Source organism: Oryza glaberrima, chromosome 12 (genome assembly GCF_000147395.1).
Source record: "Oryza glaberrima chromosome 12, OglaRS2, whole genome shotgun sequence".
In the NCBI taxonomy this organism is placed as follows: domain Eukaryota; kingdom Viridiplantae; phylum Streptophyta; class Magnoliopsida; order Poales; family Poaceae; genus Oryza; species Oryza glaberrima.
The window spans coordinates 21,403,679-21,419,988 of record NC_068337.1 but is presented as its reverse complement, the minus strand read 5'-3'; the positions used below and the strand labels follow the sequence as shown (position 1 = coordinate 21,419,988).

At 43.6% G+C, this 16,310-nt stretch overlaps 2 protein-coding genes across 2 annotated transcripts; one reads left to right on the top strand and one right to left on the bottom strand.

Moving 5' to 3' along the window:
* Window positions 1-3,632: 3,632 nt before the first annotated feature.
* On the top strand, window positions 3,633-6,121 carry LOC127756710 (L-type lectin-domain containing receptor kinase S.4-like). Its single transcript, XM_052282081.1, has one exon. The coding sequence runs from the start codon at window positions 3,790-3,792 to the stop codon at window positions 5,845-5,847; it is 2,058 nt and encodes a 685-aa protein (XP_052138041.1). The 5' UTR covers window positions 3,633-3,789; the 3' UTR covers window positions 5,848-6,121.
* Window positions 6,122-6,617: 496 nt separating this feature from the next.
* LOC127757250 (uncharacterized) lies at window positions 6,618-16,310 on the bottom strand. Its single transcript, XM_052282733.1, has 9 exons — window positions 16,171-16,310; window positions 10,198-12,860; window positions 9,928-10,069; window positions 9,727-9,834; window positions 8,441-8,653; window positions 8,241-8,348; window positions 7,844-8,053; window positions 7,375-7,549; window positions 6,618-7,233 (listed from the first exon to the last, which is right to left on the bottom strand). The coding sequence occupies exons 2-9, from the start codon at window positions 12,840-12,842 to the stop codon at window positions 7,166-7,168; spliced, it is 3,669 nt and encodes a 1,222-aa protein (XP_052138693.1). The 5' UTR covers window positions 12,843-12,860; window positions 16,171-16,310; the 3' UTR covers window positions 6,618-7,165.

Below are 16,310 nucleotides of genomic sequence, written 5' to 3'. Positions count from 1 at the left end.
TCTTCTCTATTTTTCTTACTTTTGTACTTGATCGGTGTGAAGCCCAAGTTAGACATGAGTCATTTGAAGAATAGATTGATGGTCAGTTTGATTTCTCCAGCAAAGTTGGTGGCGATATGATGTTTTCGTAGAAAAGAAAAGCGTAAAAGGAAGAATTTTCGCTGCCTCGTGTGGAAACATTAGAAAATCACATAAAACTTTTCGGCCAGACATGTTCTGGTTCATCAAGCAAAAAAAAAAAGGGTATGAATTCAACTGATTAATGTGCAGAATATCTAATTAAATCACCATGATTTCCATAGCTGAAATGGTTTACGAACTGAAACGGTGGTTTAACTTAACCTCTTTTGAAAATTTCCAGCTTTACGACTTCGGTCGTGAACCAGAATTAACTGTCAATACATCATCACATTCACATACGCATCGAGCAAGCAGACCAGGGAATCCAACTAAAATTTCTAATCCTTTCGACTAAATCTGTATTAATTAGAGGTCTGGAAGCAAGTGTCAGCGAATTAACAATTATTTGCTTTGCAAAATGCGGTTTCACCAGAACTTTGGCTTTCGGCTAGCTTTGCGATGGTCAATTTAAACTACTTCTCCCTCCGTCCCACAATATAAGGGATTTTGAGTTTTTCTTACAACGTTTGACTACTCGTCTTATTCAAATTTTTTTACAAATATAAAAAATAAAAAGTTGTGCTTAAAGTACTATAGATAATAAAGTAAGTCACAAATAAAATAAATAATAATTTCAAAAAATTTTGAATAAGACGAGTGATCAAACGTTACAAGAAAAAAAAATCAAAATCCCTTATATTATAGGACGGAGGGAGTATTATGTAAGCATCCGTCATGAGTATGTCCGATGATCTGAGCCCAACTGCGTATATTTGGAATTTCAAATGTCCTCCAATGCCTCACGTTTATGGTCGGCAATAGTCTGATAAACGATAGAGTGTTACTGTTTTTTCTTTATTTTCTTTTTATGAATCACACCTCTTTTTTTTAAGAAAAAAACATGATATTGTAACTCTGCCGTTACAAGAAACTGAAGCATAAGATATGCCAAAACAAAACAAAGACGCTCCGCATGTTTGAAATATTTCTGGCTCCTTTAGAACACAAGATTCTCAAAACATATAAACAGAAACAATATAGGATTGAAGTGTTCTATCAACTTCGAATCCTATGGATTGAAAAAACCTAAAAAAAAACTGTAGTAATAAGCGTTTGAAATTTTGGATGTAGCACGATAAAAATAAAGGGATTAGAAGAGAAAGGCACAAAGGATTTTTTTTTTTCACACGAGGTTGAAGCACATGCTAGAATCCCTCCAGTTTTCTAGTTTTGAGTCAAGCCAAAAGAATTTCATAGAATTTTTGGATAGATATTTCTTTGATCCAAATGATCTGATAGGATAATTTTTTCCATAGGATTGAATTCTTCCAATAATCATGTGTTCCAAAGGAGCCTAGTTCGATTTAAAACACAAATTATATCCACCATTTTGTTCCCTGTTTCACAGTATAAGACCTTTTTCACAAATTCAGAGTAATTTCACTCTCTGGTTCTCCACAGTTGCTTTCATGATCTGTTACGCTTGACTCCATGCAGAACAGCTGACCCAGCCAATTACAGGCCTACAGAGACCTTCATACTGCTGCAGAAGTACTCTACATGGATGTGGATTGGCCCCTTCTCCTGTTATCCACTGGGAGTGAGAGACTGATACAGATAGATTGATAGTAGTATTCTCTTCATCTTAAAGTATAAAATATAAGTAATTTTAGATGGATGTGATGTATTATAATAGTACGAATTTACATAGAGAAATATTCCATTCATCTAAAATCCTTATTTTAAGACGGATGGAGCATTTAAGGCATTGAGCATAGTAGTTATGACCAATGAACGCACGAATTCAAGAACACCACCCCACCCTGTTAAGGGATTTTTTTTTCAGCGTGGCCCTATTTGATTTATTATTAGTGGACTATTGTGACTGATTATCTACTTTTAAAGACAAATAAAATACTTTAGAAAACAACTTAAAACATAGGCCATGTTCTTATCACATTATTCACCGGATTATTGAAATGTATTATTATTTACTCCACGCTTAAAAAAAAACACATTTTCTTAAAGAAAATTTTTTATATTATGTCGCTTAGACTTGTTGCTTGGACGACTTGTTTGTTTTTTTTTTTACTTTTTAAGTTTATGTTTTAAGGATTCTTTCCCGTAGGAGTATCTCTTATGAAGTCTCTGAAATTCTGCCCTCCAAATGAGGCTGCATCCGGAAATAATAATCACCTAGCAGGAGTACTCCATTTTTCTTCCTTGATACCTGGGGTCAAAGTCAATTGATTAGTGCCAACCTCTCTGGACATTGTGTAAGAGTTGTCTTGATAGGGTTGACTCTTGAAGCCTGTGTTTTTATCCTTTGCTTCACCACACCATGGCTCAGATTCGAACCCAAAGTCTCTCTTTTGATAGGGTTGACAAATTTGGGTGCTAACCGTTCCATTACACTTGGTTGGTAGTAAACTTTAAGACTTGGTTTTGACACGCGATTGTTGAGAGAGTAATTAATTATAATAGCAAAAAAAACTTAAAAAATAGATTAATATGATTTTTTAAAGTAACTTTCATATAAAAAAACTTTTAAAAAATGCATTGTCTAGCCGTTTGAAAAACGTGCGTACGGAAAATGAGGGAGGTGAGTTGGAAAAGAGGGGAAAAGAACGCAGCCTTATAATGCATTGGTTCATGGTCCTCGTATGACCACTTCGACATAAAATAGTATTCGAAATTATAATGTTCTATTTGAAACATTACAAATTAAAACAAATAGTTCAACTCAACGGCAAAACTGTATAGTTTGGGTGGAAAGTTCCATGGTTGGTTTTTGTCCTAAAGATGTAGTAGGCTATCCAAAGCCATATGATTTTCAATCTCAATATTATTAAAGACATCTGTCTTCAAAGTTTTAAAATTTTGACTCTTTTTTTTCTTAAAAAAGATGACATTTTTTTATGGCTATAGAGAGAGCGCGCATCTGGCTATCTAGAACCATACAAAATAAAAATGATAGCCACTTGAGTGTCATTGTCACTTCCATCCCAAGCATTGATTAAGTGGTTAAAAATAATAAATCAAGCAAAAAAGGAATTATTTTACACCTTGCACCAATATTCAACACTGCACAATATTATTATCGTTTTGTAGAGAATGGTATTTTTAACCTGGTCTCTACATTCAACCGGATATATGCAATATTTTTAAATTAGAAACTTAGCCTATCAAACAGGAAACTTGCCAATGAAGATTTAAACTCATTACTTTTTTAAATTAGGAACTTATGACTTTTTTTAAATTAGAAACTTAGCCTATTAAACAGGGAACTTATTTATGGAGATTTGAACTCAGGACCTTTTATAAATTAGAAACTTAGCTCTCAAATAACTCAATCTGAAATTCGCTCTTATAAAGATTTGAACTTACGATCTTAACGTGCTACTTAGGTTACTGCAACCACCGAACTGCATGTCCTTTCATAATGTTATTGCATTATCCCTTACACGACATCAAATATTAGTGACATGAGAAAGAGTCATTTAGTTGACACTCATAGTGGTGCCACGTCACTCCTCTCCCCTTCTTCTCTTCTTTATCATCACTACAAAAAAAAACCCCCGAGATTACCATTCCGAATTCCATTCCTCCTCCAAAGAATCCACGGACGAACACCTGTCCACCGCCGTCGTCTTCTCCGTCTCCGATGCGATGCGACACCTCGCCGTCGTCCTCCTCCTCCTCCTCCTCGCCGCCCTCGCCGCCTCCCAGGAATTCACCTACTCCGGCTTCCGCAACGGCGGCGGCGGCGGCGGCGCCGGGAACAGCCCGAACCTGACGCTGAACGGCGTGACCGAGCTCCGGCCGGACGGCATCCTGCGGCTCACCAACGAGACGTCGCGGCTCATCGGCCACGCGTTCTACCCGTCCCCCCTCCGCCTCCTCGCCGGCGGCGCGGCGGTGTCGTTCTCGACGGAGTTCGCGTTCGCGGTGGTGCCGGAGTATCCGAAGCTGGGCGGCCATGGCCTCGCGTTCGTCGTCGCGCCCGACCCGCGCCTCCCCGGCGCGCTGCCGAGCCAGTACCTGGGGCTGCTCAGCGCCGCCGACGTCGGCAACGCCACCAACCACGTCCTCGCCGTGGAGTTCGACACCGTGCAGGACTTCGAGTTCGGCGACATCAATGACAACCACGTCGGCGTCGACCTCAACAGCCTCGTCTCCAACGCCTCCGCCTCCGCCGCGCCGGTCAACCTCAAGTCCGGCGACACCATCGTCGCCTGGGTCGACTACGACGGCGGCGCGAAGCTACTGAACGTCTCCATCGCCGCCGCGTCGGCGTCGAAGCCGGCGTCGCCGCTCATCTCGTTCCACGTCGACCTGTCCCCGATCTTCCTCGACCAGATGTTCGTCGGCTTCTCGGCGTCCACGGGCCTCCTCGCGAGCTCCCACTACCTCATGGGCTGGAGCTTCAAGCTCGGCGGCGGCGCCGCGCCGCCGCTCGACGTCCCCTCCCTCCCGTCGCTGCCCCGCCCCGCCGCCGGCGGCAAGAACCGCACGTCGGCGATCCTCGCCGCGGCGTTCTCGGCGTTCGTCGCGCTCGTCGCCCTCGCCGGCGCCGCCGCCTACGCCGCCCACCGGTACAAGAACCGCGACGTGGTCGAGCCATGGGAGCTCGACTACGGGCCACACCGCTACAGCTACGCCGAGCTGCGGCGCGCCACGCGCGGGTTCCGCGACCGCGAGCTCCTCGGCGCCGGCGGGTTCGGCAAGGTGTACCGCGGTGTGCTCCCGGGGAAGCCGCCGCGCACGGTGGTCGCCGTGAAGCGCGTCTCCCACGAGTCCCGGCAGGGCCTCCGCGAGTTCGTCGCCGAGATCGCGTCCATCGGGAGGCTCCGCCACCGCAACCTCGTCCAGCTCCAGGGGTGGTGCCGCCGCCGCGGCGACCTCCTCCTCGTCTACGACTACATGCCCAACGGCTCCCTCGACAAGCACCTGTTCGGCGACGGCCTCGCGGCGGCGCGGCTGACGTGGGGCGCCCGCGTGAAGGTCCTCCGCGACGTGGCGGCGGCGCTGCTCTACCTCCACGAGGGGTGGGAGCGCGTTGTGCTCCACCGCGACGTGAAGGCGAGCAACGTGCTCCTCGACGGCGACATGTCCGGGCGGCTCGGCGACTTCGGGCTCGCGAAGCTGCACGAGCACGGTGCGAACCCGAGCACGACGAGGGTGGTGGGGACGCTGGGTTACCTGGCGCCGGAGCTGACGAGGACGGGGAAGGCGACGGCGGCGGCGGACGTGTTCGCGTTCGGGGCGCTGGCGCTCGAGGTGGTGGCGGGGCGGCGGCCGATCGAGCCGCGGGCGCCGCCGGAGGAGCTCGTGCTGGCGGAGTGGGCGTGGGAGAGGTACGCCGCCGGCGAGGTGGGGGCGGTGGTGGACGCGAGGCTGCGCGGGGAGTTCGACGCCGGCGAGGCGGAGGCGGCGGTGAAGGTCGCGCTCTGGTGCTCGCACCCGGCGCCGGCGGTGCGGCCGACGATGAGGGAGGTGGCGAGGTACCTCGACGCCGGCGGCGCCGCGGAGGTGCCGGAGCCGCCGCCGCCGCCGCCTCCCCCGCCGGTGAGCTCCGGCGAGGTCGGCTACTACGACTTCGTGCACTCGTACCCGACGTCGTCGTACGAGAGGGCGGCGGCGGCGGCGGACGGCGTGACGCAGACGTCGGTGGCCACGTTCCCCTACTCGCCGCTGTCGATGAGGTCATCCCACGTCAGCGTATGACTCCACAGCCTGGGCCCGCCTGTCAGTATAACGATAGGTGGGACCCACTGCCCGCAACCTTGGTTCAAGTGGGACCAGAGAACCCATTGTGATACTCTATTCTTGCCACCAAAGTCGTTAGCGTTGGGATACATATTGTAAGATACTATGGTGGATAGAACCGCATATATCGATTCTATAATCATTTTAGGTCGTGCTAGTATGGAGATACGGAGTATAGAATCGTGTTAGGATCGGGATACTAGTGAAGTGTGGAGCATCTGTTTTGTTTAAATTTTGTAAAATTAGAGACAAATGACAAAATTTTGAGGCCAGGGACAAATTGAGCGAAACCTCTCGATTTGAACAGATTCTTCGCCGCTTAGCTGTAGTTAGTCTGTGAATTTGAAGTTGTGTATTTGAGCTGAATTTGTTAACCTCAATGGGTGGCATTGTATAATGATTTTGTACAAAATTCTGCTAATGATAAGTCAATACCAGTACTGATGGTTGGTTGGTTGGTCTTCCACCTACCAAAATTTCTATCCCGTCAATGAAAAGCACAGATGTCGTACTGATGATTTGATGAAGACAAGGTGGTACGTTTGTTTCAAAAAGAAAGTCAGAAAAGCATATCACAAATCTTTAATCCATTTTAGTTAGGCATAACAGCAGCATCCAGAAATAATTTTCTTTTTTTTAAAAAAAACATTTTGTTAATAGATGAAGAATATGAAGTATGCTTCGAATAATTTGACCCAGTCATTCTAACCAAAATCCATATGAAAGCAAAGCTGCATTATTATTAGTGTTTTAAATAGCGGGCAAAGATATTTAGCGGTTGATCTTCTCTAATAGTTATAGTGGGTTAAATGGAGATATAGCGGCTAAATTGTATATGAGAGCAACAGCTATGGCCGAAGATAACGGTAGCTATAGCTAGAGATTTAAAACCCGATTATTATCAAACAAACATGCACTTAGCTGAATCCATAAACACCATTACACAAACCTGGTAGTAGTACAACAGATTAAACATGGGGCCGTTGATACATGTCTCTGACAGGCATAGTAGAGTCTCCTCCCCTTACAAACACAGGTAGAATAGACCTCGCAGTTACCAGAGTTCAAGTGACATTACAGATATCCAAATGTTCATTCGATCTTCACATCCATTATTCACTAACATTACAGAGAGTTCATGACCAGTTCATCATCTCAGCAGTCTCGATTGATCGTCGAATTTACCGCAGTAGTAGGATTCAGTAAGCTGCAGACAGAAGCAGCAGTGGACAGAGGTCACCGTCGTCCCCTTCAGCTGATTTACTCGAGCTCATTTCTAGGTCAGTGGTGGCACAGGATCTTTCCCATGTCGCCTGGGGCGCCTGGGATTCGCCATTTTGCGCTCTGGAGAAAAGGCAATAGCAAAATGGGTTTAGAACAAAGTCATGTGGAACCTCTTTTTTTACTGCAAAAAAGAGTGTATTTTTGGTGCATTTCTGGTATATCTCATGACTGTTCAAGTGATCAGGGAGACAGATTGCGTACCCCCGATATCGATGAGCCTATCCAGTCGTGCCACGACGTGCTTTGCATAGGTGCAGTCGTGAAGCAGGCTGTGGTGCACCCTCAAGCGCCTGAGTATTAGCTTCCGCTGCCACTCGTCGCAGGTTTCAATCACCTTCTGTACAACGTAGTTAGCATATTGGTCGTTCACCATAACCTGCATTATCCACAGAAATATATAAGACCAGATTCACAATGGTTGTATCATTTTCAAGAGCATTTAAGTACCAGTGTAAACTGTTTTTTTTTCTTTCAAAAAAGTATGGATGCTTTTCAGGAACCATTGTAGAGTGGACAAGAAGCTACACTTCATGCTAATAACTTTGATGTAACTTCCATGTGCTGGAAGATTCATTCCAAATTATTTTTATGTTCATTTTAAGTTCTATCATTTCTATGAATACATCTAGCCACCTAAGCATCAGATATTCAGAAGAAGGTTGATATATACCACAAGAGCCTCGGTTTCACCACTTCTGACGAGGTCCGTTGTGCCGATGACCTCATTAATGATCTTCTGTTTTTCATCATAGCTACCAAATATTAAGCACTTTTCAATGACATTAGAGGCGAATTTTTGCTTGCTCATGGCCACAACTCTCCCAATAAATTTCTTTATAATTGCAGATCGCACAAGGGCTTTCCCGTGCTGCAATATGTTCTGCAAAAGAAATAAATCAAACAACAAGGTAAATGGGAATGCACATCCGGTACAAAAAATTCATAGCAACCCCCATCCATGTATGGTAGGTAAGAAAATTTGCAGATCCTGCAGCTTCTTAGAACAATATATGTATAGTAGTAATGAATAATGAATAACATCAAGAAGGCAATACAAACTGACTGACCTGCACAACATAGTTAGCGTATTGATCTTTCGCCATATAGTAAACCTCCTCTATAATCTCTTCTAGAAAGATCTCCTGGATTGATGAATCAAAGTACTCCAGAATTCTCTGAAAATAAATGGGGAGGATGACATATGGATTAGTTGACTCCGTGCTACAAATGCATTGCAAATTAGCGAAAAAGTAATGAATTAAATTACCTGGATGACACGGCATCCGTATGGATGGACTGATAACTCCACAACACGCCCATACATGCTCTCCACAAAGAACTGTATGAATCGTGGTGGCACATGCTCTATACATTTCTGGACAACATGGTTTGCATTTGGGTCATGTATACATTTCATGATATTACTATTGAGCTCCTTGGCAATCTGTATCTTCTGATCTAGATCACTAAGCTCTACAGCCTGCATAAGAAAGCAAGGGGCAAGAAAAGGAGTTGTGGGCATTAGCTAACCAAACATAACACTTCAAGGAAAATAAAGAACTTAATTATGTGTTCTATTAATACATAGATGATAGACAAACTAAAACAACGAAGGTGCTTTGTTTCTAACAGTAGCATAGGCGCACATGGGCAAAAGTACACGCCACTTCAAAATATGGTAATTATTCCTAAAAACGGTAGATTGGGGTAATCTTTTCTTTGATAAATGTCAGTACCTTCAGTTTTCCCCTATTATCAATGATGTCCTCCTTTACTCACCAACCTCATTTGTCGACATCTAAACTTTATTTATTTCCCTTGTCCTATATACATTATGTGACTGTTTCTCTGCTCAAAATTGGTCGAATTCCTTTTGACCGTTGATGGAGATCCAACCGCCCAGATTCTCCTATCTTCCCTATATAATCCCACCTATGTGACCCAACACTCCAACCCTAATCCCCCTAGCCGCCGCCTCGATCAACCGCTCCTACGCTGCCTCCATCTCCCTCGCCGGCACCAGGGCTGCTCCTGGTGCCGGCGAGGCCCTTTGTGGCTGCCACCTCTTGTGCAAGTGAGAAATTTGATTCCACCACCTCATACTTTCTCCTGCGCCACCCCTCCACCGCTATGACTGCCATCTTTGATCTTTCCATCTCAAGTTGCCGCCAGATCTGCTACTTATCACCACCCACCCTACTCCCTACCTTCTGGGGTAGGGAGCTCTGGTAAAGGCCAACTCTTACCTGGTAAACTTGAGCACTGACCCATCAGTGTTGGTGGGGATGCAGCAGGTGAAGGGGAGTGTATCAAAGTGGAACAATCAAGAGATAGGAGTCCTTGATGTGAAACTGACACAGCTGATAGAAGTGGACAACGCCGCTCAAGAGCACAAATCAGCAAGAAAAATTCAAAGGTGTGAAATTCGACTAATCCCCTTCCCCTAATCATACCCCCGTTCAAGAGAATACCAGACTGAGATTTAGATCTTTATATGAAGAAAATCAGATATGCAACAGTATGAAGTGATATTAGACATGAAATGCACATTACCCTCTGGACTACTCGACACCCGTATAGTTGACAGCTTAAGCTCGAAACACTTCCAAAAAGGCAAGCTGTAATTTCCCTTCTTTGAAATGGGGCTCCATGCTCGATCATCTGGTGGAAAAGGAAATAAATATAAGTGTGTGAATTTTCTAGTGTCTGCTTACATCTTCAAATGTAGAAAGTTGAAATCATTTGGAGTAAAACCTTTTGCAGCACATAATTTCCAAATACATCAGTCACCATTTCAAGAAAATGAGGCATGATTTCTTTAAAGACCATGAGTTTCTCATCAGGTGTCGCTGTTGGAAGCTTCTGCTGTATAAAGCGGCTCCCACACTGATCAATGCTGCAAAAGAGAAAACAAGAACAGCAATGTGGCCATCAGAAAACATAGTTTTATGTCTTGCATACATGTGAATGGTTCTTTAGCAGCATATCATCTGCAACTTCAGAGTTGATACAAAGTTCACAGACCTGCATTGAAGCACATGGCCTTCTATGTGAAAAAGCCGGTAATTCCCTTTGTTTAAGCTGCTGAACTTCCTATGTAATAGAAGGGCATTGAGTTCCTCATTATTTAGCCTTTTGGAATCATGTATGTGTGCAACATCCACATCAGATCTTTCAAAACCTGAAGTGTCATTCTTATGAGAAAGCTCAGTACCACAGCCAGGTGTTGGATGACTCTCTTGATGTGGCATCTCCCTTTCCATATCAACACCATAGCATTGATCTACTGTATTCATGACACGGGCTGGAATACGAGAAGGATGATAAAATGAAAGGAAGAATGCTTCATGATCCTTTACTATATCAAGAAATTCCTCAGTTGGGTTCATCCTGACAGAAGTCTCATCATTGCCATAAAATGGATGTGCTTCAGATGCAGCTGCTCTCTCATGATGCCTCTGAAGTTGCCTTTGAACCTGCCTCTGAAGTTGCCTTTCAAGTTGCCTCTGAAGTTGCCTTTCAAGTTGCCTCTGAAGCTGCCTTTCAACCTGCCTCTGAAACTGCTGCCGAGCACTCAACATGTTTGAATTTATAGTGTCATCCAGACCCCTTTGTTGAACATATTGGGATCTCCGTTCTGCAGAATCAAAGTTCACTTGGTGGCTTCGCCTTGTGGCTTGAGGTAGAACAGATGTGGCATAGGCCTCCCTTGCATGTGTTCTCATTCTTAGAGGCAAGGTGGAATTAATATTGTATCCATCTGGTTGGTATATTGAAGATAAAACAGTGCCCTGATGATCAGGATTACCACCAGAACTTGAACCTCCAGACATGGAAGAAAGAGGACTTCCTAGCAGAGAACTGGCACCTCCTGATACTGTATTGAAAGGGCGAGGAGGACCCATCATGGTTGATGAGCTACCAGAACCTGGTGAACATTTGACAGAAGCACTATTCAGTTGTGAGGATTCAGAGCTTTGACGGCGCAAAAAGGAAGATGTTCTTGGCAACTCGTTATATGTGCCAAAAGAGTGAGATTCAGTGTTTTCACGGAGAGAAATTTGTCTCCGAAGATTTTGCTGGTTGAAATCAGCATTTCCCATCATTGTCTCACTCTGCAAGTTGATCCTTGGCAATTCACCAGAGATGACATTAGTACTAATTCTGCGAGACGAGGATGGCCTGAACAGTTCCATCTGGGAATCATCATGAGGTCCAGTCCATAGACTGCTATTGCTGCTTTCATATAGGGACCTGTGTGATGCTTGTCTTGTAACCCGAGGAGCAAACTGCCTCTGTATATTGCTGGCTGCAGACTGATGACCAAAAGCTGAATATGTTTCTGTAACATCAGCATGCAGGGACTGTTGTGATGGTTGCCTTACAACCTGAGGAGCATACTGAATCTGCATGCTGTTAGCTGAAGTTTGGTGATCCAAAGTGGAGTATATTTCCGAAACATCAGCATGCACCCTATCACCCAGGTTGGGAGATTTGTTCTCTACATCCCTGGAGGAAACAGCTGTGCTGCGAAGCAGGGACATACCTGGGTTGCTATCCCCAACATTTTCTTGGTAACAGGGCTCTTTAACATGGGATGTCATTGAGGTGGATGCAGCTTCGATTGTTGGATGCAATGAAGGATGGGTGCGATGCATCCTTGGATTGTATTCAGGGTGTTCTAGCAACTGTCTCGCCATATATGGGTTTTGTGAAGATGAACTGGCACTTGTACCATGTGAGACAGAAAACACAGGATGGTAGGGCTTAGCAGAAAGAGCATTTACCATGTTTTGCCCAACCTGCAGTTGTTGTGGAACTCCTGTTACAGTTATATCTCCAGCATCATCCCTGTTTAATCCTGAGCCTGATTCAAACCTCTGATAACCATCTATTTGTTTCTGAAGCTTCAGTTGGTTGTATTCAGTGTTTTCTTTAGCACTGTTGGTTGGCAAGTTCATCCCTGACAAAGTGCTAGTGAGGCTACCAGTATTGACTCCTTCAAATGAAGATGAGGCAATGATTTTATCACGGAGATCACTGAGTCCAGTCAGTTGATAAGGGTTTTTGCTTCCATATAAGGCTCTATGTGATGGTTCTTTTGCAGTTTCACAAGCAACTTGCATTTCTTGACCAGAATTTCCAATATATTTGGCCTCTCCTGATGAACTCACAACATGTTGGGAAGATGAATTGCTGGAACTAACACCTTGAGTCACAGGAAATACAGGGTGGTATGGCTGAGCAGAAAGAGCCTTCGCCATACGTTGCTCAAGCTGCTTTCCTGATTTGGCTAGTGGACTCCCTTTACCTGATAAACCTCCAATGGCATCTCTGTTCAGTTCTGACCAGGATTCGGTGTTTCCATCAGCACTTGTTTGTTTTTGAAGCTTCAGCTGGTTGAATCCAGTGGCATCAGAGAAGTTATCACTATAGAGGCTTTGAGATGAGGATGACCCAGCCAGTTTATATTGTGAATCCCCTAGTCCAATCATTTGGCCAGAATTGCAGCTTCCATAAATGGCTCTGTATGATGGTTCTTGAGTCTGACAAGAAGCTTGGATCTCTGTGTCAAAGTTTCCAAAATATTTGGCTGCTTCAGACTGCATATCCCAAGAAAAGGGCATGCCTGCAACCTCAGTAGGCGCCTTTTCATCTGGAGCGGACATGTGTTCACCTGGGATATCCTGAGCAGGAAATGGAAAAGGTTTTAGTAAAACAAAAGGAGGTGGTTTACTTATTTGCATAGATTGCATGCAAAATATTTATATTAAATAAAGTAATCCCAGAATTCATATAGTTATTTAATAGATTACCCATTATATGTATTCTATAGCTTTACATTGTGGTAGAGATATTGCAATGGTTGCCATATGATGAAATGGTGCGTTGAATAAATATCATTGAACAAGACAGTCAAACATATCAAGAAGCATAATTACTCTTGGTAGAGGTAAGAAAAATAGCACATCAAGAATCAGTAAGAATAATCATGAAGCAATCTTATTGCTGTAACTTCACAAAATTATCTGGCAAAAATATAACATAAAAGTAGAATTGAATACTCATGATGTCAAAGAACTAATGGTTGATCAATGATCACAGTACAATACAGACATAATGAAAATAACAAAACATGAGGAACAAATCCAAGTATCCTAACAGCACAACATGGTTTTTAGTTCTCTGGCAGAGTTACATTTTCTCATATATCAGAGTCGTCACATTTACTAGCTTATTAATTGCTTGCCCCCAAATTTAAAAAGCTAAGGGCCTTCCTCTTTTATCTATTCCCTGAAGAAGGTATCTCATCTACGGGATTTTTAGTACAGGAGCTATTTTCGCAACAATTCTTTGGAACTTTGGACTTAGGGCTGCAAGATAAACATAAATAGAAAAAAATCAATTCACTGAAGGAAAGACATGAATAGGCACAGTTGGTGTAAATCATGAAAAATAATGGTTTTGGAAAAGCTTATAGTCTGTCCAGTGTCCACTCAACTGGGTACTGTTTTTTTAAATGAAATATAAATTGATGACAGTGCAAAATTATCCTAAGCAAGAGTTTTTATCGGATATAATCTACCAAAGCAATACCAAGACTACTGCTAGTGCTCAACAATACCATGGCGCTAAACCACTGTAGGCATGTTTTGACATACAGAATTAGGCAAACCTGCTATGGAAATACAAATATATTACGAAATATCTTAAGAATGAGTCATACAGCACAAAACCAATGCAATATCTGGCACAATTCGGTAATCCGAGCTAGGTAAGGGAGTTGTACTGACTTGCATCATCTTGAGTCCAAATGCAACAAGACAAAGCTTGAGAGCATGATCTAGTTCGGAGTTTTTGCACTATCCAGTGCCTACCAACACACTATACAGAACAATGCAACATCGGCCAATAATATAGAAGAAAACCCCTGAAGGCCTGCTACTTCTAGGAATTCAATCTTTGGCTTTTGCTTTTCAGCCCTACCTTCCGAGTTTGGCCCAACAAAGCCATGTTCGAATAGTTAGGTATATATTTATGCCAGAATTATGCATACAATTTTGTCACATCAAAGAATGAAAGTTGCTGAGGAAGTGAAGTTATTCTTTATTAATGGATCTTCAACCTTGATGCAATACAACATCAATTTCTCGATATATACATTTCTAATGGGTGGTTCTTTTTTCAACTGCATTATATCTTAGCCTACACAACATAGGTAGGTTGTAGAACAAGTAGAAAGCAGCAAGTGAACCATTCACTGCACTGTGGCGATACAGACTGTAGCATGGGCTAAGTAACTAGGCCAATGCCAAGACGGATAGTGAATCCCTGACTTTGTTGATTTGTGCATGCCACTATGGTGTGTTTGAAGTCCTTATAGCATCAAAGGGCCATGCAAGATCAGTCGCATGAACTTACAAACACTACTGTTACAAAAGACAACTAATATCATTTCAGTCTGTCATGTGAGCAATTGTTTTTGGCTGTGTTCTCCCATTCCGGGTGGAGAGGCCTGATTTTTAATCCATTTTCTACAAAATGGGAGCACTTGTGTGGTTTGACTCCCTTGTTTGAGCCAGGATCCGAAGTATATGATCTATTCAGTAATTCAACTATTCAAAAATAAAATGAGCATTGTTGAATATTTGCGGAAAAAAAGTTGCATTAAACTAAACCTAATGGAAAACCTCTAGACGCTATTTACACTTAAGGAAGTTGCTAGAATAAATAATTCAATATACAACACTGCCCCTGGCCAGCTAGTTACTACCGACTAGGAACATTGGGACAAGTTACTAGAATGGGATAAATAGTCAAGCGATTTAGATCATCAACAATGGACGGAAGAATGCATGTGTTAGTGTTCTTACCAATGGTGCGCACAAGCACGTGCAAGAAAACATGGAAGGTGTAGAATTATTTTGTATATGTGGTTTTTGGTTTGCAGTGATTCTCCACAGTAGTCGATATTACAACATACTTAAGAAGACTAAGATAAATTCAAGAAATTGGAAACAATGATGTTGACAGCTTCTGCAGGTTTGAGAAAACCGTGGGCTCATTGAAGGTGACCCATCCCAATGCTGGTGAAGTTGATGCCGCGTTAACTGAGACTTTCAATTTAATTCCTTGTCACCATAGAAGCTTTTCCTTGCCAGAGAAGCCATTGTTGTGGGGAAAATAAAGGTTATCATAAAAAGAATATCCAAAATAAGCTTTAGTTGGAGAAGACATGCTCCAAATAGCATGAAAAATCTTAAAACTACCATAGAAGACATTGATGAGGAATCGCCATTATCATTGACGTTATCAACAACAAAGGGGGTCTTTTCTCGTCGGAAATGACACACTACCGATGATATCCACTGAAATCATAGCTTCCTCCGCTGATTCGACTTAGCCTGTCAGTAAATTCCTTCTTCTTGTCGGCACACCACTAAAGCCATGGGAACAAATGAAAGTAGGCGATAGGCTTCTTGGCGATTCATGACTCTTAATGAGGTCCAATCGGAACACAAAGGAAGGTTGAACAGTTTGTCTGCATACACCTCACAACCCATCCAAGCCATGCACATATTAGGCAAGCTGCCTATCCTAAACCTACTTATGCAAATCCACAGAAATGGCTCAATATGCACAGATTCAACTTAACAAGCCCAATCCCCAAAGGAAACAAAGCCTAAGCTTCCATATGCTTCTGATATGCTAGTGCTGAAGCCCCAACATTGAAGCCAGACAATGTGATTTCCCCCCTTATTTCCCATAGCAGCATATTACCAGATTTCATAATATAAGTAGATTTATTTATTGATTTTCTATCAAGTGGATTCACCAATGTCAATAGCACACACTTCTCCATCAACAAGCACCAGACCATACAAAACCATTCCATCTACTTAAAACTCGAGCAAAATACTCCAATCCAACGCAACGAAATCCCCCTAAAAAGCGCGTAAAATAAGCAGAAGCGGAACGGGGGAGAGAAGTGCAAACCACTCGGCGGCATCCAGCCGTGGCGGCCGGCGGAGACGAGCGGGAGTAGAAACCCGCTCCATCCTCCCTCCCCGCGGCTTCCGTCTACGGCGGCGCGACGCCGGCGGCCGCCCGCCTCCGCCGCGCGCGGCCATCGCCGC